Genomic DNA, 21,358 nt, shown 5'->3' on the forward strand with positions numbered 1-21,358 from the left:
GTTTTCTGTGGTGGATGGATTTGCTGACAGACTGGTCTGTAGAGGTTTAAGGAGTCAGAGCAGACGAGAAAAATATTCCATCTGTTGTCCCTCATCTGCTCCTGTAGCCTTGGTGTTGCATATAACTCTTTGTAAATTCATTGGAAAATGTTTTCCTACAGCGACTGTCACGGGAAACTGCTAAGCAGCCTACAGAATAGCCGTGCTTACACCCAACGTTATAAATAACAAGTTTAGGTGCTCATCTAAAAACTCAAAAAAGGTTTGTTAAAAACTAAGATGCGGCGAACAAAAGATTTCTTATGCTTTGCGAAATTTAAAAACAACCTTAGGCTCACTACTAAACGGGGACGATACTTACTCCAACAGGTCCGCCACACAGAGCTCTGAAAACTCTTCCGTTGCTCTAACCCCAAACAGTGTTTTGCTCTTCTACGATTTACATGGACTTGTTTTGCTGAGCCGGCCGGAGTGGCCGTGCGGTTCTAGGTGCTGCAGTCTGGAGCCGAGCGACCGCTACTATCGCAGGTTCGAATCCTGCTTCGGGCATGGATGTGTGTGATATCCTTAGGTTAGTTAGGTTTAAGTAGTTCTAAGTTCTAGGCGACTGATGACATCGGAAGTTAAGTCGCATGGTGCTCAGAGCTATTTGTTTTGCTGATGGTAGAACTAGAAGGTCAAAGGCCATAGGCTGGTGGTCACATTAATGTTATTAAAACAGAATGCTTTGTAGCAGTGCTGTAGGGTTAGCCGGCACGGTAGCCTAGAGTGTTCGGTCAGACGGTTAGCCGCCGAATCAACGATGAACGGATGTCATGGGACTTCAGCCCTGGAAAAATACAACGGATAAAATGACATTAAAAAAAGGGGGTAGCGTCTTTGATAAGTAATCGAAACGTCCTCGTCCTCGGTCTGGGGTTCGAAACCCGACACCGCTTAAATTTTGATTAATAATCAACATTGGCGGCGGAGGACTTCCAGCATAAGAAGTCACGCTCACTCTGCCACCTGCCTCGTCACAGAGGGCGGAGATGCGGACAGAGGTTCAGGGCACTCTCTTGTCCTTAGAGTGGGAAACTGCCCCTAAAGGTACAACAATCGGCAATGATTGACGGAATTAGGTTGCAGAAGGCAATGGAAATCACTGCACTAAAGACACATAACGTGTATCCATAGGACATGTGGCCTGTAATTGAATACGTGTCATAATGATCTCTCCATTAACAAAAGATTCTGGAATAGTCCCCCATTCGGATCTCCGGGATGGGACTGCCAAGGGGGAGGTGACTATGGGAAACAGATTCAGTAACCAACGAAAGGATAACGTTCTACGAGTCGGGGCATGGAATGTCAAAGCTTGAACGTGGTAGGGAAGCTAGAAGATCTGAAAAGTGAAAAGCAAAGGCTCAATCTAGATATAGTAGGGGGTCACTGAAGTGAAATGGAAATAAGACAAAGATTTCTGGTCAGATGCGAGTATAGGGTAATAACTGAGGACGTAGGTTGCAAGTGCTACTCTCAGATGACGAGGTTAGCATGGGAGAGGAATTCGTGGGATGCATCAAACCAGCCAGAAGACACAAAAAAAAAAGACAGTGACCAGTACCAACAACGTAAAGGGTAATACAGTACGTAAAGCGTAATACAGTACGTAAAGGGAAATACAGTACGTAAAGGGAAATAATCTAATAATCATGGGGGACCAGAATGCTGTTGTAGGTGAAGGAGTAGAAGAAAAGGCTACGGGAGAATATGGGCTTGAGACAAGGCTTGAGAGACGAGAAAGACTAATTGAGGTCTGCAATAGATTTCAGCTGGTAATAGCGAATACTTTGTTCAAGATTCAAAAAAGGAGATGGTATACTTGGAAAAGGCCGGATGATACGGGAAGATATCGGTTAGACTACATCATGGTCAGACAGAGATTCTGAAATCAGATACTGGATTGTTATGCGTACCCAGGAGCAGATATAGGCTTAGATCACAATGTAGTAGTGATGAAGAGAAGGCTGAAGTTTAAGAGATTAGTCAGGAAGAATTGATACGCAAAGAAGTGGGATACGGAAGTACCAAGAACTGACGAGATACGTTTGAAGTTCTCTATGGCTGTAGATATAGCAATAAGGAATAGCTCACTAGGCAGTACAGTTGGAGGAATGGACATCTCTAAAAAGGGCAATCACAGAAGTTGGAAAGAAAAGCATGGGTACAAAGATGGTAACAGCGAAGAAAGCATGGGTAAGTGGGTAACACAAGAAATACTTCAGATGATCGATGAAATAAGGACGTATAAAAATGTTCAGGGAAATTCAGGAATACAGAAATACAAGTCGTGAAGAATGAAATAAATAAGAAGTGCAGGGAAGGTAAGACGAAACGGCTGCATGAAAAATCTGAAGAAATCGAAAACGAAATGATTGTCGGAAGGACTGACTCAGCATATAGGAAAGTCAAAACAACATTTGGTGAAAATAAAAGCAAGGGCGATAATGTTAAGAGTGCAACGGGAATTCCACTGAAGGCCTCTTTGAGGGGGAAGATTTGTCTGATGTGATAGAAGAAGAGGAGATTTAGAAGAGATGGAGGATCCAGTATGATAATCACAATTTAAGACAGCTTTGGAGGACTAAAGGTCAAATAATGCAGAAGGGATAGATAACATTCCATTGGAATTTCTAAAATGTTTGGGAGAAGTGGCAACGAAACGTCGGTGTGTAGAATGTATGAGTCTGGCGACCATTTGGCTTTCGGAAATATACCTTCCACACAATTTCGAAGACTGCAAGAACTGACAAGTGAGAGAATTATCTCACAATCAGCTTAACAGCTCATGCATCCAAGTTGCTAATAAGAATAACATACAGAAGAATGGAAAAGAAAATTGAGGATGTGCTAGATGACGATCAGTTTGTCTTTAGAAAAGGTAAAGGCACGAGAGAGGAAATTCTGACGTTGCGGCTGATAGTGGAAGCAAGACTAAAGAAAAATCAAGAGGCACTCATAGGATCTGTAGACCTGGAAAAAGCATTCTACAATGTAAAATGGTGCAAAATGTTCGAAATTCCGAGAAAAACAGGGGTAAGCTAAAGGGAGAGACGGGTAATATACAATATATACAAGAGCGAAGAGGGACTAATAAGAGTGGGCGACCAAGAACGAAGTGCTCAGATTAAAAAGGGTGTAAGACAAGGATGTAGTCTTTTCCCCCCACTGTTCAATCTCTACATCGAGGTAGCAATGATGGAAAGAAAAGAAAGGTTTAGGAGTGAAACGAAAATTCAAAGCGGAAGGATATCAATGATACCATTCGCTGATGACATTGCTATGCTAATGAAAGTGAAGAAGAATTACGTGATCTGCTGAAGAGGATGAACAGTGTAATGAATACAGAATATGGACTGAGATTAAATAAAAGAAAGACGAAAGTAATGAGAAGTGGCAGAAATGAGAACAGCGAGAAACTTAACATCAAGCTTGGTGGTCACGAAGTTAAGGAATTCTGCTACCTAGGCAGCCAAATTACCAATGACGGGCGGAGCAAGGAGGACATCAAAAGCAGACTAGCAATGGCACAAAGGGCATTCCTGGCAAACAGAAGTCTGCTAGTATCGAACACAGGTCTTAAATTGAGAAAAAAATTTCTGTGGATGTACTTTCGGAGCACAGCATTGTGTGGTAGTGAAACATGGACTGTCGGAAAACCGGAAAAGAAGAGAATAGAAACATTTGAGATGTGTTACAGACGAATGTTGAAAACTAGGTGGACTGATAACGTAAGGAATGAGGAGGTTCTGCGCAGAATCGGAGAAGAAAGGAATATGTGGAAAACACTGACAAGGACAAGGGATAGGACGATAGGACATCTGTTAAGACATCAGGCAATGACTTCCATGGTACTAGAGGGAGCTTTAGAGGGCAAAAAGTGTAGAGAAAGGCAGAGGTTGGAATCATTCAGCAAATAATACAGGACGTGGTTTGCAAGTGCTACTCCGAGATGAAGACGTTAGCACTAGAGAAATATTCGTGGCCGTCCACATCAAACTTGTCAGAAGACTGATGACTCAAAAAAAAGGGAAAAATGGTGTGAGACTGTATTTTCAAACTCTGCAGTGCAATCACGGCGAACGTCGCCTTGTGCCACAACCAATTTGTTAAGTTTCCCTCGCTTTATGAAGACCGAGTGATTTGCACAGCGTTCGCCTAGGCACTAACAGTATGCTGCATACGTAACGAACGAATACTGTCACATGCCTACATCTATTGTTTGCTTCATTAGCTATCTGGCATTATCAGACGGACCAGGTTCTTTAAGGACCCCCAGTGTCTCGATCGTACCGCTACTACTCCTTGCTTCTTGGGCAACACTGTTGAATTTAACACAAAGCTTCCTCACCAAGCGCCGGCCGGTGTGGCCGAGCGGTTCTAGGCGCTTCAGTCCGGGACCGCGCGACCGCTACGGTCGCAGGTTCCAATCCTGCCTCGGGCATGGATGTGTGTGATGTTCTTAGATTAGTTAGGTTTAAGTAGTTCTAAGTTCTAGGGGACTGATGACCTCAGATGTTAAGTCCCATAGTGCTCAGAGCCTCATCAAAGGGCCGTTGCGACTGATGATCACTCCATTAGTCTTCCCGCAGTTTTTCAGACTGACAGAAGTTCCAGCGTTTGTATGAGAGATTGCTAAAGTGACTTCATTGTCAACGTTCGATGTCTGTGGAATACAACCAGTGCCCCAGGTCTGGGACTCCGCTATCAGCATGCTGTCTGTCTACCTGTACGCCACAATCTTGTGATAACGGTCACAGACAGATTATGTTTCTGCTGGAAGCGGTAAACAAGTAATTTTTATAATCGCTAGCTGATAAATTGATATCGTCACCTATTAATATAGTATGGTAACGGGAACCTTTCAACAACTTGTTCACCGACGCTGTGGTCGAGCCGTTGGATTGGCATTAGGGGTGTGTGGGGTACAAATCCTCATACCCGACGATTCACTTTACCTTTACCGCTGCTTCTCTGAACGCATCAAGGCGAATGCCGGTGCAGATTATTCGAAAAGGATGCTGGCAGTTTCTTGATCCGCCCTTGTCTACCCGGGATTGTGCACCATTCCCATTCAGTTCGTCGTCGACTAAGTACTAGAGTTCAATCATTTTTCTTTTCTTCACAATTGTCCTTCTATGAAAGCGTCTGCCATTGTCTATCGAGTCAGTCGTCAGACAAATTCACTTACAATCCTCTGTTTTATACCCACAATTGTTTTACCTAGAATATTTCACTCTCTCATTCGTGGCTACACCTTTAAATCCAGATTTACGTTTTATGGAACTTAATACGATTCTTTACAAATAAGTTAAAAACAATCTTGACCGCAATGAAATATTTCTTTTGAACAGCTACTGGTTTCCGGCAGAATGTGACCATCTTCAGACCGTTTATACTGAGCTATAAATACAAATGGGGCTAGAGGGATGTCCGATAATAGTAGTAACACATAAAATACACGATACATAACAAAAAATAAAAAGAAATTATACCGATGATGGTAGGCGGTGGCGGTGAACGGAGGGGATGTTGTGACACCACACACGTCAAGTGCTAGGGACAGCAACATAGTGATTGCCTAAATACTGCACGTCCTTCGTGTGTCGTTGCATTCATAATTTCGCGGATCAGATAAAACTCCAGTATTCACGACACAACTTCCATAAATTATTTTTTCCAGATCGTATACGTAAAACGGAGAGGAGACTCGGAAAAACAAATAGACCCCTGTAGGCAGTCACAAAGAATTTCATTAATTCTGTACTGTATGTTCAGTGGCGGGAACCTCATTTTCAGCTAGATCTCGTTTTATATACTATTTATGGGACCTTCGGAATGCCTGCGCACTGTAATATTACTAAGGTATACATTAATGCAGATGCTGCAATTAGCTGCATGTAAAACCAAAACTACCAAGAGATGAGAATTTAAACCTCGAAATACTTTGTATATTATAAACAAAATATTTGCTTGCTGGTTTAAATGCTACTTTGTTTTTCAAACTCTCGTGTGTATGAATAACCTATTTACTTTCAAAGACGGTTCACTTCCAGTCTTTTATGTTCTTTACTTTGAATGTTCAGCACGCATCCTTAGACGGTAAACAGGACGCTTCTTTAAGTGGACGAAAATCTGGGAGGAATAAGTTTTGTTATACAAATCGAACCTTCACTCAGAAATGTAAGGCTGAGGCCATGCATTAGGTACAGCACCTCCGAAGAGATCAGTATGGCAATATGGCAATATCTGCCATCGTAGATGTTTATAGTCCTACACTCGATCTAGTTAATTCTAAATGCCACAGCGCCGAAATCGCTGTTTTCTGGCTTGATAGGGTCCGCCATCCATTCATCTCCTGTGTCACCTCTTCTTCGTAGAACAGCACTTAACCCAACATCATTAGTTATTTTTGGCTATGTTTCAATCTTATCCCACAGATGTTTTACTCATTACAGCTCCCTGAAGTACTAGGGAAGCTATTCCTTGATTTCTCACTATACGTCCTATCTTCCTGTCCCTACATCTTGTCAATGTTTCCAGCATATTCCTCTCCTCACCGATTCTACGGAACGACAGCGCTAAAAATACACCAAAAATTAGCAGTTAGAGGCAGTATGGAAAATTAAAAATAATCATCTTAACTTTTAATAAAGGTATTTGAAATACCAGCCGTGCAATAACCAGAAAATGCTAATTTATATAACGACATGCTTCGTTATATTGATATAGAACATTATCACTTGTCTGCAACGAAACATATGTACAGTTTTAGTTTGCTTCCTGGTTCCAAAAATCGTTGTTATAGGAGACACTGAGGTGTGATTTTTTACTTACGGCATTTCTTGTTAGATTTCCGCTCACATAAGGAAGTAGCGTCTGCTAGAGATTTAGAAAACAAACCAAAATTCTATGTTTCGCTATAGACCACTCGTGATGTTTTATACAAATAAAAGCCGGCCGGGGTGGCCGAGCGGTTCTAGGCGCTACAGTCTGGAACCGCGCGACCGCTATGGTCGCAGGTTAGAATCCTGCCTCGGGCATGGATGTGTGTGATGTCCTTAGGTTAGTTAGGTTTAAGTAGTTCTAAGTTCTAGGGGACTGATGACCTCAGAAGTTAAGTCCCATAGTGCTCAGAGCCATTTGAACCATTTTTTATAAATAAAACAAATTGATTATGGTGATACAAATGCGCATTTTGTGGTAGCTGCACAGACGTAATTTAAATATCCGTAATAATGGTAAAGTAACTAAGAATGCTATGGCTACACGAATGAATAGCTGCTCTTAACATTTCGAGGAGCGAGATGTAGGATTGGTGGTCTAGTGGACTGCTTACATTACTATTTCAGTTATTTTCGTTTCATTCTGTTATCTGTTACATTCTGTTAACTGTTACATTCTATTAGCTGTTACGTTCTATTAATAAATAACATTCGCATACTCGGACAATTTATATTTCTTCTCCACGCTAGTTAGCGTTTTCCCCCTTCAGCAGTTTAACTTTCACTTATCCCGATCAGTTGCTTCTTGTGTGTAGGCTAGCGCTCTTCATGTCATTATAAATGTCGTTCCATCTCGATTAGGTCGTCTACCTAGTCATGCGGTCAGCTTCTGGGGCCCTAGCTACACCCAGCGTTGGCCATAGTAGGAGGTCCTGGTTTCAGATGGCGTTCATACTGTTTTTCTCACATGTATTCCGTAATACATACCAAACCCGTTGATGATAATACGTCACGTAAGGAAATGTCTACTATTTAATGGAGTTCCGAAATTTTATTAGCATCGAGGTATCGTCCACAGATCATTATCCAACCCTCAGCGCCGCGCATTACAATTTTTTAGTCTTATTAACCAGGCTTCAATACTTCTAAGAGAGCCTTCATCAGAATTTAGACATTTAAAGCGGTCTAAAACATAATTACAAATTTATGGGAAAAAATTAATATAAAAAGTGTAAGCACTGACTAACAATACAAGACAGTGACAGTACTTACATGTCACGCTTAAAATAAATAACAAGCCAGAAGAGCTTTAGTCACAAAAATTCGAAAAGAATATCTGAAGGCGAGCCTCTAAGGGCTGCTCATACCTGTACAGCCACAGGTTGCAACGAACTAAGGCGCCCGCGTTAAGAAGCGCGGCAGGTGAACATGACATCGCAGCGAGAGCACCGTCTAGTAAAAATGGTTCAAATGGCTCTGAGCACTATGGGACTTAACTTCTGAGGTCATCAGTCCCCTAGAACTTAGAACTACCTAAACCTAACTAACCTAAGGATATCACACACATCCATGTCCGGGGCAGGATTAGAACCTGCGACCGTAGCGGTTGCGCAGTTACAGACTGTAGCGCCGTCTAGTAGCCGCAGGTACAACTTGCTACTTAACATTTAAATGTAGACAGACGAAAATTATAATGAATATTATTCAGTATATAATGTAAAAGGCAATATTTTCTTTAACAGTGACAGATAAAGTAACATTTTGTCTACATCAGATCTCAGAAGTACAGTTTTAAGCATAAAAACGTCATTATAGAAAATACGGAAAGGTCTGAATGATACAGCCTGTAGAAAATGATATAACATGAAAAACAGCCAATAAACCTTTCAATAAATGAAAAATTATGAGATGACTTAGATCGAAAAAAAAAAAAAAATCGGTGAGCTGCACGAGGAGACCTGAAATTAAATGTCAAGTAACGGCTTTATACCGTTTAAGAAATTTTTGTTACGTAACTGCAGCTGCTTATTGAGAATGTGGCTATCATTTCGAGAAATATGTTTAAAAATCTCTAATTCTTCAAGAATATCTAATCTACTCCCTTTCTCTCGGTGTGCAAGATGTTGATATCGGAAATAGCTTTAGGCACGTGACCTGTAATCAGGCAAAAGACGCATTTTGGGGGCTAGTGGCTTTTTTTCTTAAAAGTTGTTCTTTATATCTGGTTGTAAAGGCACGTCCTGTTTGTCCCATGTAGTAAGAAGAGCAGGTATGGCAGAAAATCCTATAGACGCCAGGACTTTCTAAAGGGGAACGAGTCGATTTTAAATTATGAATGAAGCTTTTCTTCATTACTGGCGGAAAAGGCAACATTGCAGTTGTATTTATTATGCAGAAGACGTTGGATCTGATAGGAGAAAGGAATAGAAAAAAAATTTTTTTTGGGTTAGGTTCAGTGATAGAGGTGCCGAGGGTAGTAACTCTTTTAACAGTTTTCATTCTGAGGATGTCATCTACTATGCCAGGTTTATACTCGTTATTAACTTCTATCGTTTTGAGTAAATCGATTTAGTCGTTGAACTTTTCTTTCGAAAGTGCTTCCCACAATTCCAAAACGTTTCAAATATAACACTTGCACTGTCTCTGGCGTTGCAAGGGAACCCATATATCTACCAGCGAGATCCCATTGCATCATGTGACAGGCTCGCGAGAAAGACAAGCCTCGGGATGTACGTCACACTGAAGGTTTTACCAGTGCCAGCAGTAGCTGGAAGTAGCTCGGTGAATAGCAGAGTGAAAGAACGCGGGCGCCTCAATCCGTTGCAACCTGTGGTTGTACAGGTATGAGCAGCCCTTAGAGGCTCGCCTTCACACATTCTTTTCGAATTTTTGTGACTAAAGCCCTTCTGGACTGTTATTTATTTTATACCTAATATGTGAGTACTGTCTCTGTCTTGTATTGTTAGTCAGAACTTTCACTTTTTTATATAAAATATTTTTTCGCATAAATTTGTAATTATGTTATAGACCACTTCAAATGTCTAAATTCTTATGAAGGCACTCTTAGAAGTGTTGAAACCTGGTTTATAAGACAAAAAATTGTGACCGAGGGCTCATTGTTTCAATGTTAATTTATAAACGGTCACTGAACCAAGCAGCCATGATCAAAACTTTTCGTTTGAAATAGTTCTTCGCTCCATGTCGAAGATGGCTGCTGGCAATGGTAAAACCTTCAGTATGACGTACATCCCGAGGCTTGTCTTTCTCGCGAGCCTGTCACATGATGCAATCGGATCTCGCTTGTAGATATATGGGTTCCCGTGCAACGCCAGAGACAGTGCAAGTGTTATATGTGAAACGTTTTGGATTTGTGAGAAGCATTGTAATAGACCTGTATATCCAAAGTTTGATCATGTAGACGCCTCAGTCCTAGTCTCAAAATTTTAGCAGCAAAGCATAATTCCAGTTGACCTGCTGAAAGATTCTGCAAAATCTCGTTGCTACGTACGATCTGGGGCGTGAGTAACAGCTAAACAGAAACAAGATGATTGTGTGAGTGTGGCGAGTCTCAGCTCGGCTGCATGCCACAAATCGGGCGAGTGGTGTAGCAGTAAGATACTAAGCTTGCGTGACTTCCGTAAATCGCTTACGTGGGGATGTAATGGATTTGGGTGCAAAAATCGATTTTTCAAAGTTATTAGTTTCATAATCTACAGAGTTTAATGTATGCTGTGTGCGAACGTTAGTGTGACATCAGCGTCAATTTAAAATATTAAACAGTTTAACTCTGCACTGGCAGCCACTCCCACCTTTTCCGATATTAGGGTAACTTCTTGCAGCAATTCAATTTTTATGAGTGTAAAGCCTGTTTTCCTTCGATACTTTTGATTCACTGAAGTCGTATCTTCATGGGAAGATACAGAATAGAAATGAAAGCCTCAATAATTTAATTTGCACTAGACGCTCAAAAAGGACGTTCTGTAGACATGAAGTACTCAAAACAAGTGTTTATGGTTCAGTTCTATGTTTTACCTTCGGTAAAAATGGCAGAACTGAAGTTCTGAAGGAAGTTGATATAGATCCAGGTGTGTTTGTAACAGAATCATCGATGACAGCAGGGTCAAGAAGGCTGACAGATCACTACCTTACCTATAAATTCAGGTCAGGTAGATTCTAAGGGGTGAGAAGAGAAACCTGAAGGATGAGGAGTATCAGTATCAAGCATTTAAGAAATTGAGGTAAGCTTTGAACCCCATTATCTCAGTTTTATATTTTTTGCATTATTAGAAGCCCTTTCTCAAAATATAAGCGCTAATTCTAAGATTTTCAGGTGATATCCCAAACATTTTGCTGTCTCATTGGAACTAGAAAACACGAGATCTTCCGATTACATTCTGATTTTTTAGGGTAGCATGTCGAAAAAAAACATAATTCTGGATGTGCAAAATTCAAAACTCTGTTTAATAACGCAATTTGTGTCATAAATTAACTATTGTAGTTAGTGGTCTTAAATCCTCTTAGGACACTACAATAATATATTCAAATTCATTGCATTATTATAATTTGAGTTACAACAATAAAAAATTAAAAATTAGAATTTCTGGCAAAATACACTACAGGCCATTAAAATTGCTACACCAAGAAGAAATGCAGATGATAATCGGGTATTCATTGGACAAATCTATTAAACTAGAACTGACATGCGATTACATTTTCACGCAATTTGGGTGTACAGATCCTGAGAAACCAGTACCCAGAACAACCACCTCTGGCCGTAATAACGGCCTTGATACGCCTGGGCATTGTGACAAACAGAGAGCTTCGATGGCGTGTACAGGTACAGCTGCCCATGCAGCTTCAACACGATACCACAGTTAATCAAGAGTAGTGACTGGCGTGTTGTGACGAGCCAGTTGCTCGGCGACCATTGAACAGACGTTTTCAATTGGTGAGAGATCTGGAGAATGTGCTGGCGAGGGCAGCAGTCGGACATTTTCTGTATGCAGTAAGGCCCGTACAGAACCTGCAACATGTGGTCGTACATTATCCTGCTGAAATGTAGGGTTTCGCAAGAATCGTATGAAGGGTAGAGCCACGGGTCGTAACACATCTCAGATGTAACGTCCACTGTTCAAAGTGCCTTCAATGCGGACTAGAGGTGACTGAGACGTGTAACCAATGGCACTCCATACCATCACGCCGGGTGATACGCCAGTATGGCGATGACGAATACACGCTTCCAACGTGAGTTCACCGTGATGTCGTCAAACACGGATGCGACCATCATGATGCTGTAAACACAACCTGGATTCATCCGAAAAAATGACATTTTGCCATTCGTGCACCCAGGTTCGTCGTTGAGTACAGCATCGCAGGCGCTCCTATCTGTGATGCAGCGTCAAGGGTAACAGCAGCCATGGTCTCCGAGCTGATAGTCCATGCTGCTGCAAACGTCGTCGAACTGTTCGTGCAGATGGTTGTTGTCTTGCAAACGTCCCCACCAGTTGACTCAGGGATCGAGACGTGGCTGCACGATCCGTTACAGCCATGCGGATAAGATGCCTGTCATCTCGACTGCTAGTGATACGAGGCCGTTGGGATCCAGCACGGCGTTCCGTATTACCCTCCTGAACCCGCCGATTTCATATTCTGCTAAAAGTCATTGGATCTCGACCAACGCGAGCAGCAATGTCGCGGTACGATAAACCGCAATCGCGATAGGCTACAATCCGACCTTTATCAAAGTCGGAAATGTGATGGTACGCATTTCTCCTCCTTACACGAGGCATCACAACAACGTTTCACCAGGCAACGCCGGTCAGCTGCTGTTTGTGTATGAGAAATCCGCTGGAAACTGTCTTCATGTCATCACGTTGTAGGTGTCGCCACCGGCGCCAACCTCGTGTAAATGCTCTGAAAAGCTAATCATTTGCATATCACAGCATCGTTCGCCTTCAGGCGAAAGCCAGGATAATGCCTTCGATACAGCATAGCAGGTGACCTTCCCAATCCGCAATCAAAAGTTGCTCTCTGCCACTAATGACGGGTCGTTATAAGCGCTAAGCTGGCTGGTGTTTGGCGTGTTACAGAGCTGCGGGAGGCGTGCAGCGCGGACAGCGACTGCGGCGGCATCGAGCGCGCCAGCTGCGTCGAGAACCGCTGCTCCTGCGCCGCCGGCTACGTGCCCGACTACGACGGCGCACGGTGTCTGCATGGTGAGTCAGTGGCAGTCACCACCTTCAACTCCAGCAGCAAGACTTTTCCCCACCACTTCCTCAGTCTTCTTGGACTCCTTCTCCGAAGCTTGTGAAAAAGTCTTTCCTTCCGGAGAAGTAATCTTTCTCCATCGACTCTTTCCAGGTGTTCATTATAGACTGATCACGCAGAACCTTGAGACCATCTATTTAATACCCGATGTACCTTTCACACAGATAACAGGGACGATGCGTCGTGGCAGGGAAGGTCTTGGTAGGTCGCTGGAGAGAGTTGACACACACGTAAGTCACCTAATTCCCATAAATTCAGGGGAGTGAGAAGGGGGAATCAGCTCTGATGTCACGTTCAATCACGTCCCAGATGTGTTCGATCGGGTTCAGATCTGGTGAGTTGGGGGGCCAGCACATTAATTGGGACTCGCCACTGTTTCTCGAACCACTCCATCACACTCCTGGCCTTGTGACAAGGCGCATCATTTTGATGAAAAATGACACTGCCGTCGGAAAACGCGATCGTCGTGAAGGGGTGTATGCAATCTGCAACCAGTACACGATACTCCTTGGCCGTTATGTGCCTTGCACGTTGCGTCTGCTTATCACATTAAACTCGGGACGCCCGCGTGAATGTTCCCCTGAGCATAATGGAGCCACCGCCAACTTATCTCCGTTCTACAGTACAGTTGTCAAGAGCTGTTCCCCTGGAAGACAATGGATTCGCGTCCTCCGATCGGCACGATGAAGAGGGTATCAGGATTCATCAGACCTTGCAACGCTCTGCCACTGCGCCAACGTCCAGTGCCGATGGCAACGTGCCCATTTCAGTCGTAGTTGCTGATTTTGTGATATTAACATTGGCAAATGCATGGGTCGTCTTCCGCGGAGGACCACCATTAGGAGTGTTCGGTGCACTGTGTGTTCAGACGTTTGTACCCATTTCATCCCCATCGACGCGCAACCCGCCGAAGTGGCGTCAAATCGAAAGACTTGCACCAGGCGAGCGGTCTACCCGACGGGAGGCCCTCTTCACACGCCATTATTATTATTATTATTATTATTATTATTATTACCCTGCCCAGCATTAAAGTCTGACGTTAGTTCTGTCTCATTTTGCTGTCTGTCTTGTTTTACGAGTCTGCCCAGCCTACGACGTCAGTCATCTGTAACTATGGGTGGCAGCCCAACCCACCACATCTGGACGTGTTTTCAGCTTATTTTCGTAGCCTTAAAATGTATAGAAAGCATCTTACTTCTGGAACGCAGGAGTACCCAGTACTAAAAGAAAAGGCCAGTGTTGAGTTTTAAATGGATGCAGATTGAGGCCAGCAGTGATAAGAGCGCCCGCCGTGTATAGAGTTTATTTTATTTATTATTATTATTTTTTTTGCTTGTTAAATAGTCACAGTGTAAAGGGTATCTAGAAATATCATGTTGTTGTTGTTGTTGTGGTCTTCAGTCCTGAGACTGGTTTGATGCAGCTCTCAATGCTACTCTATCCTGTGCAAGCTGCTTCATCTCCCAGTACCTACTGCAGCCTACATCCTTCTGAATCTGCTTAGTGTACTCATCTCTTGGTCTCCCTCTACGATTTTTACCCTCCACGCTGCCCTCCAATGCTAAATTTGTGATCCCTTGATGCCACAAAACATGTCCTACCAACCGATCCCTTCCTCTAGTCAAGTTGTGCCACAAACTTCTCTTCTCCCCAATCCTATTCAATACCTCCTCATTAGTACGTGATCTACCCACCTTATCTTCAGCATTCTTCTGTAGCACCACATTTCAAAAGCTTCTATTCTCTTCTTGTCCATACTAGTTATCGTCCATGTTTCACTTCCATACATGGCTACACTCCACACAAATACTTTCAGAAACGACTTCCTGACGCTTAAATCTATACTCGATGTTAACAAATTTCTCTTCATCAAAAACGATTTCCTTGCCATTGCCAGCCTACATTTTATATCCTCTCTACTACGACCATCATCAGTTATTTTACTCCCTAAATAGCAAAACTCCATTACTACTTTAAGTGTCTCATTTCCTAATCTAATTCCCTCAGCATCACCCGATTTAATTTGACTACATTCCATTATCCTCGTTTTGCTTTTGTTGATGTTCATCTTATATCCTCCTTTCAAGACACTGTCCATTCCGTTCAACTGCTCTTCCAAGTCCTTTGCTGTCTCTGACAGAATTACAATGTCATCGGCGAACCTCAAAGTTTTTACTTCTTCTCCATGAATTTTAATACCTACTCCGAATTTTTCTTTTGTTTCCTTTACTGCTTGCTCAATATACAGATTGAATAACATCGGGGAGTGGCTACAACCCTGTCTCACTCCCTTCCCAAACACTGCTTCCCTTTCATGCCCCTCGACTCTTATAACTGCCATCTGGTTTCTGTACAAATTGTAAATAGCCTTTGCTCCCTGTATTTTACCCCTGCCACCTTTAGAATGTGAAAGAGAGTATTCCAGTCAACATTGTCAAAAGCTTTCTCTAAGTCTACAAATGCTAGAAACGTAGGTTTGCCTTTTCTTAATCTTTCTTCTAGGTTAAGTCGTAAGGTTAGTATTGCCTCACGTGTTCCAACATTTCTACGGAATCCAAACTGATCTTCCCCGAGGTCCGCTTCTACCAGTTTTTCCATTCGTCTGTAAAGAATTCGCGTTAGTATTTTGCAGCTGTGACTTATTAAACTGATAGTTCGGTAATTTTCACATCTGTCAACACCAGCTTTCTTTGGGATTGGAATTATTATATTCTTCTTGAAGTCTGAGGGTATTTCACCTGTCTCATACATCTTGCTCACCAGATGGTAGAGTTTTGGCAGGACTGGCTCTCCCAAGGCCGTCAGTAGTTCTAATGGAATGTTGTCTACTACCGGGGCCTTGTTTCGACTCAGGTCTTTCAGTGCTCTGTCAAACTCTTCACGCAGTATCGTATCTCCCATTTCATCTTCATCTACATCCTCTTCCATTTCCATAATATTGTCCTCAAGTACATCGCCCTTGTATAAACCCTCTATATACTCCTTCCACCTTTCTGCCTTCCCTTCTTTGCTTAGAACTGGGTTGCCATCTGAGCTCTTGATATTCGTACAAGTGGTTCTCTTTAATTTTCCTGTAGGCAGTATCTATCTTACCCCTAGTGAGACAAGCCTCTACATCCTTACATTTGCCCTCTAGCCATCCCTGCTTAGCCATTTTGCACTTCCTGTCGATCTCATTTTTGAGACGTTTGTATTCCTTTTTGCCTGCTTCATTTATTGCATTTTTATATTTTCTCCTTTCATCAATTAAATTCAATATTTCTTCTGTTACCCAAGGATTTCTATTAGCCCTCGTCTTTTTACCTACTTGATCGTCTGCTGCTTTCACTACTTCATCCCTCAGAGCTACCCATTCTTCTTCTACTGTATTTCTTTCCCCCATTCCTGTCAATTGTTCCCTTATGCTCTCCCTGAAACACTCTACAACCTCTCGTTCTTTCAGTTTATTCAGGTCCCATCTCCTTAAATTCCCACCTTTTTGCAGTTTCTTCAGTTTCAATCTGCAGTTCATAACCAAGAGATTGTGGTCAGAATCCATATCTGCCCCTGGAAATGTCTTACAATTTAAAACCTGGTTCCTAAATCTCTGTCTTACCATTATATAATCTATCTGATACCTTTTAGTATCTCCAGGATTCTTCCAGGTATACAACCTTCTTTTATGATTGTTGAACCAAGTGTTAGCTATGATTAAGTTATGCTCTGTGCAAAATTCTACAAGGCGGCTTCCTCTTTCATTTCTTCCCCCCAATCCATATTCACCTACTATGCTTCCTTCTCTCCCTTTTCCTACTGACGAATTCCAGTCACCCATGACTATTAAAGTTTCGTCTCCCTTCACTACCTGAATAATTTCTTTTATCTCGTCATACATTTCATCAATTTCTTCATCATCTGCAGAGCTAGTTGGCATATAACTTGTACTACTGTAGTAGGCATGGGCTTTGTGTCTATCGTGGCCACAATAATGCGTTCACTATGCTGTTTGTAGTAGCTAACCCGCACTCCTATTTTTTTATTCATTATTAAACCTACTCCTGCATTACCTCTATTTGATTTTGTATTTATAACCCTGTAATCACCTGACCAAAAGTCTTGTTCCTCCTGCCACCGAACTTCACTAATTCCCACTATATCTAACTTTAACCTATCCATTTCCCTTTTTAAATTTTCTATCCTACCTGCCCGATTAAGGGATCTGACATTCCACGCTCCGATCCGTAGAACGCCAGTTTTCATTCTCCTAATATCTCAAAAACAAGAAATTTCCTAACAAAATAATACCCACTGTAATAAAAGGTCAAAATAAAACTGGTAAATGTGTTTAGCCACATTTACATTTCATCATTATATACAGTCTATACGACCGTAAAACATCGATCTCACCATGAATCTTTAAATTAAGCAAGTGTCGTGTTAGTAATAGTGCTACAAAATTAATTTCCATAATCATCTTGTGGTGCAGTTCTTATTGTTGTGTCCGCTACGAAAATGGGATGAGGAGTTCCGCCTTATGCAAGACAGCAATTTTCTGTTTTGTTTCACCCATGCATGTTTCAGCACTTTTGTGCTATCATCAGTGGGTTTAATTTTTTACTTTTAACTGTAAAATTGTAAGGTATGTTAACTAATGTAAACATCCACTTTCGCCAATTAAGCTATAAATGGAACTTTGACATAATGTTATAAACAACACAAATGTTAATATGTAACAACAATTTTACAGTAAAAAATAAGAATTAAACCCGCTGATGACAGCACAAAAGTACTGAAACATGTATGGGTGAAACAAAACAGAAAATAGGTGTCTTGCATACGGCGGAACTTCTCATCTCATTTAATATCTATAGAAAATAAATCAAGCATCTAGAGGGAATAGTGACATATTGCGGCTACGTGTTTCTTTGCAACGTCAGTTGACGATCTTTGGCCGCATCTCTAGCTTCACGTTCGTCCAAGATGTGACTCAGAGCAGCGCTGCAAAGTGCCTTCCCCATTTTACGTCTCAGCCGCTCGACCACGGTAACCACTCCACGTAGGTAACGTGCAGTTGTGAAATGCTGCATCGATGGGCTTCTATATTAGACGACCACATACAATCACGAAAAAAAGTGTTGTGTTGTGAACATTATCCTATTGTGGCGGTATAATCTAGTTATTATGTGCTAAATATCTGTAGAGAGGATATAAAATGTAGACTGGCAATGGCAAGGAAAGCGTTTCTGAAGAAGAAAAATTTGTTAACATCGAGTATAGATTTAAATGTCAGGAAGTCGTTTCTGAAAGTATTTGTATGGAGTGTAGCCATGTATGGAAGTGAAACGTGCACGATAAATAGTTTAGACAAGAAGAGAATAGAAGCTTTCGAAATGTGGTGCTACAGAAGAATGCTGAAGATTAGATGGGTAGATCACATAACTAATGAGGAGGTATTAAATAGAATTGGGGAGAAGAGGAGCTTGTGGCACAACTTGACTAGAAGAAGGGATCGGTTGGTAGGACATGTTCTGAGATATCGAGGGATCACCAATTTAGTATTGGAGGGCAGCGTGGAGGGTAAAAATCGTAGAGGGAGACGAAGAGATGAGTACACTAAGCAGATTCAGAAGGATGTAGGCTGCAGTACGTGCTGGGAGATGAAGAAGCTTGCACAGGATAGAGTAGCATGGAGAGCTGCATCAAACCAGTCTCAGGACTGAAGACCACAACAACAACAAATATCTGTAGGTAATGAGACGATTTTAAGTCCATATTGACTTTGTGCATTCACAAATTAAAACAGTATGTCAAGTTCATTAAAATATCGTGAAGTTATAGTCTCTAGCATCTTGAAATCAATTTTTTCGTCAACTATTTAGAACATAGTAAGCAGTGGCATATATTAAACTGAATACCAAACATTTGCACTTGCACACAGTAATACTGTGTGGGTTATATAACTGGGAGGTAGGGGAAGCTGTGGCGTTAGGGGAGGAAGGAGCAGAAGAGGGGAGTCAAAAGAAAGGAGCAACGCCTTTGGCATGGGAGGGAAGAAACTGATACAACTTTGCAAGTTCAGTCCAAGGTAAATCCTTGGGGATGGGGGACGGGGAAGGGGGAAGGGTGTTGAGCTTAAAAAACTCTGACGGTTGCAAAGTAAAACACAGCCACAGTATGTCGCTACTTCCTCTGAACACTTGATTTCTATTCAAAAAATTTAGTTTTGTATTGTTATTATGTAACTCTGTTATTATGACGTAACTTGGTTCATTTAAAGATTCATAGTCAGCTCGATGTTTTTATATTGGTATAAACTGTAATAAAGGTAAAGCATATACTTGGCTGAACACTTTTGCGATTTTGCTTTCAATCTTTTATTACAGCGGGGACTACATTGTTAGGTAATATATTATTTTCAGACTTTATGCTGTCTTAGATATCTTTCAGATCTCTTTTTTAAGAGGTAATAATAATAATAATAAATATATAAAGATACAGGCATTTATGCGACGTATTTTGATGCCCGCAAACTACTCATCACAACCTATAGATGTACTATCCGTATACACTATGTGTTCACAAGTATCCGGACACCTGGCTGAAAATGACTTATAAGGTCGTGGCACGCTCTATCGGTAATGCTGGAATTTAATATCGTGTTGGCCAGCCCGTAACCTTAATGGCAGCTTCCATTCTCGCAGGCAGAAGTTCAATCAGGTGCTGGAAGGTTTCTTGGGAATGGCAGCCCATTCCTCATGGAGCACTGCACTGAGGAGAGCTATCGATGTCGACCGGTGAGGCCTGGCACCAAGTCGGCGTTCCAAAACATCCCAAAAGTGTCCTATAGTGTTTAGGTCAGGACTCTGTGCAAGCCAGTTCATTACAGGGATCTTATTGTCGTGTAACCACTGCGCCACAGGCCGTGCATTATGAAGAGGTGTTTGATCGTGTTGAAAGATTCAAACGCCATCCCCCAATTGCTCTTCAACGGTGGGAAACAAGAAGGTGCTTAAAACATCAATGTAAGCCTGTGCTGCGATAGTGCCACTCAAAACAACAAGGGGTGCAAGCCCCCTTCATGAAAAACACAATCACACCGTAACACCTGCGCATCCGAATTTTACTGTTGTCACTCCAACCGCTGGCAGATGACGTTCACTGGGCATTCGCCATACCCACACCCTGCCATCGGATCGCCACATTGTGTGCCGTGATTCGTTACTCCACACAACGTTTTTCCACTGTTCAATCGTCCAATGTTTAATCTCCTTACACCAAGCGAGGCGTCGTTTGGCATGCACCGGCGTGATGTGTGGCTTTTGAGCAGCCGCTCGACCATGAAATCCAAGTTTTCTCACCTCCCGCCTAACTGTCATAGTACTTGCAGTGGATTGGTTCAAATGGCTCTGAGCACTATGGGACTTAACTTCTGAGGTCATCAGTCCCCTACAACTTAGAACTACTTAAACCTAACTAACCTAAGGACATCACACACATCCATGCCCGAGGCAGGATTCGAACCTGCGACCGTACAGGTCGCGCGTTTCCAGACTGTAGCGCCTAGAACGACTCGGGCACAGCGGCCGGCTCTTACGGGCGTCCGGATACTTTTGATCACATAGTGTATATACGAGGGCGTGCTGAAAAGTTATTCCTCGGAATCTATTATGTGGAAACTCTTAAAGCTTTCCAAATAAAACAAACGTTATTAACATTCTACATCTTCATTCTTCATGTCTACATACTTATTTCTTAACGTAGTCATACTGCCAACGAACACCTTTCTCCCAACGACTTTTTTGATACCGTCACTCTAAAATGTTTGACTTTGTTGACGGAGCCACTACCTCACCTCTGCTTGCACTGCTTCATCACTATCATAGTGAAGTCTCCGAAGGCATTCTTTGAGTTTTGGAAACAGATGGATGGGGCCAAGTCAGTACTGTATGGAGGATGATCGATAACAGTGAACCCAAGTTGTCGGATTGTTGCAGATGTCGCAGCCTTCGCGTGTGATCCGGCATGGTCGTGCGTAAGGAGGGGGTACTCCATGTATGGATGAACTCTTTCAATTAGGAACTTGATTACAGCATGCTGATTCTTCTGCTCATATATAACATTACACACCGCCACGATGGCACGTTACAATTCGGAGTCCTCTAGCGACAGAAGGGTGCAAATGAGTAAACATAAAGGATAAATATGTAGAATGTTAATAAAGTTTGTTTTATTTGAAACCCTTAAGAGTTTTTACATAAAATATTCGGAGGCATTCCTGTTCAGCACGTCCTAGTAGGCAGAACGAAAAATTAGTGGCCTAACGGTAATGCGCTTGTCTGGAAACT

General features: G+C 42.2%; 1 protein-coding gene across 1 annotated transcript in view; it reads left to right on the top strand.

The window, feature by feature from the left end:
- LOC124545562 (tenascin-like) overlaps positions 1-21,358 on the top strand; it is a 164,720-nt gene that overhangs the window by 39,000 nt on the left and 104,362 nt on the right. The window contains exon 2 of the mRNA XM_047124512.1: positions 12,857-12,982. Within this exon, the coding sequence (XP_046980468.1) occupies positions 12,857-12,982 (126 nt within the window). The remainder of the gene's footprint in view (positions 1-12,856; positions 12,983-21,358) is intronic.

Source organism: Schistocerca americana, chromosome 1, assembly GCF_021461395.2.
Source record: "Schistocerca americana isolate TAMUIC-IGC-003095 chromosome 1, iqSchAmer2.1, whole genome shotgun sequence".
Taxonomy (NCBI): domain Eukaryota; kingdom Metazoa; phylum Arthropoda; class Insecta; order Orthoptera; family Acrididae; genus Schistocerca; species Schistocerca americana.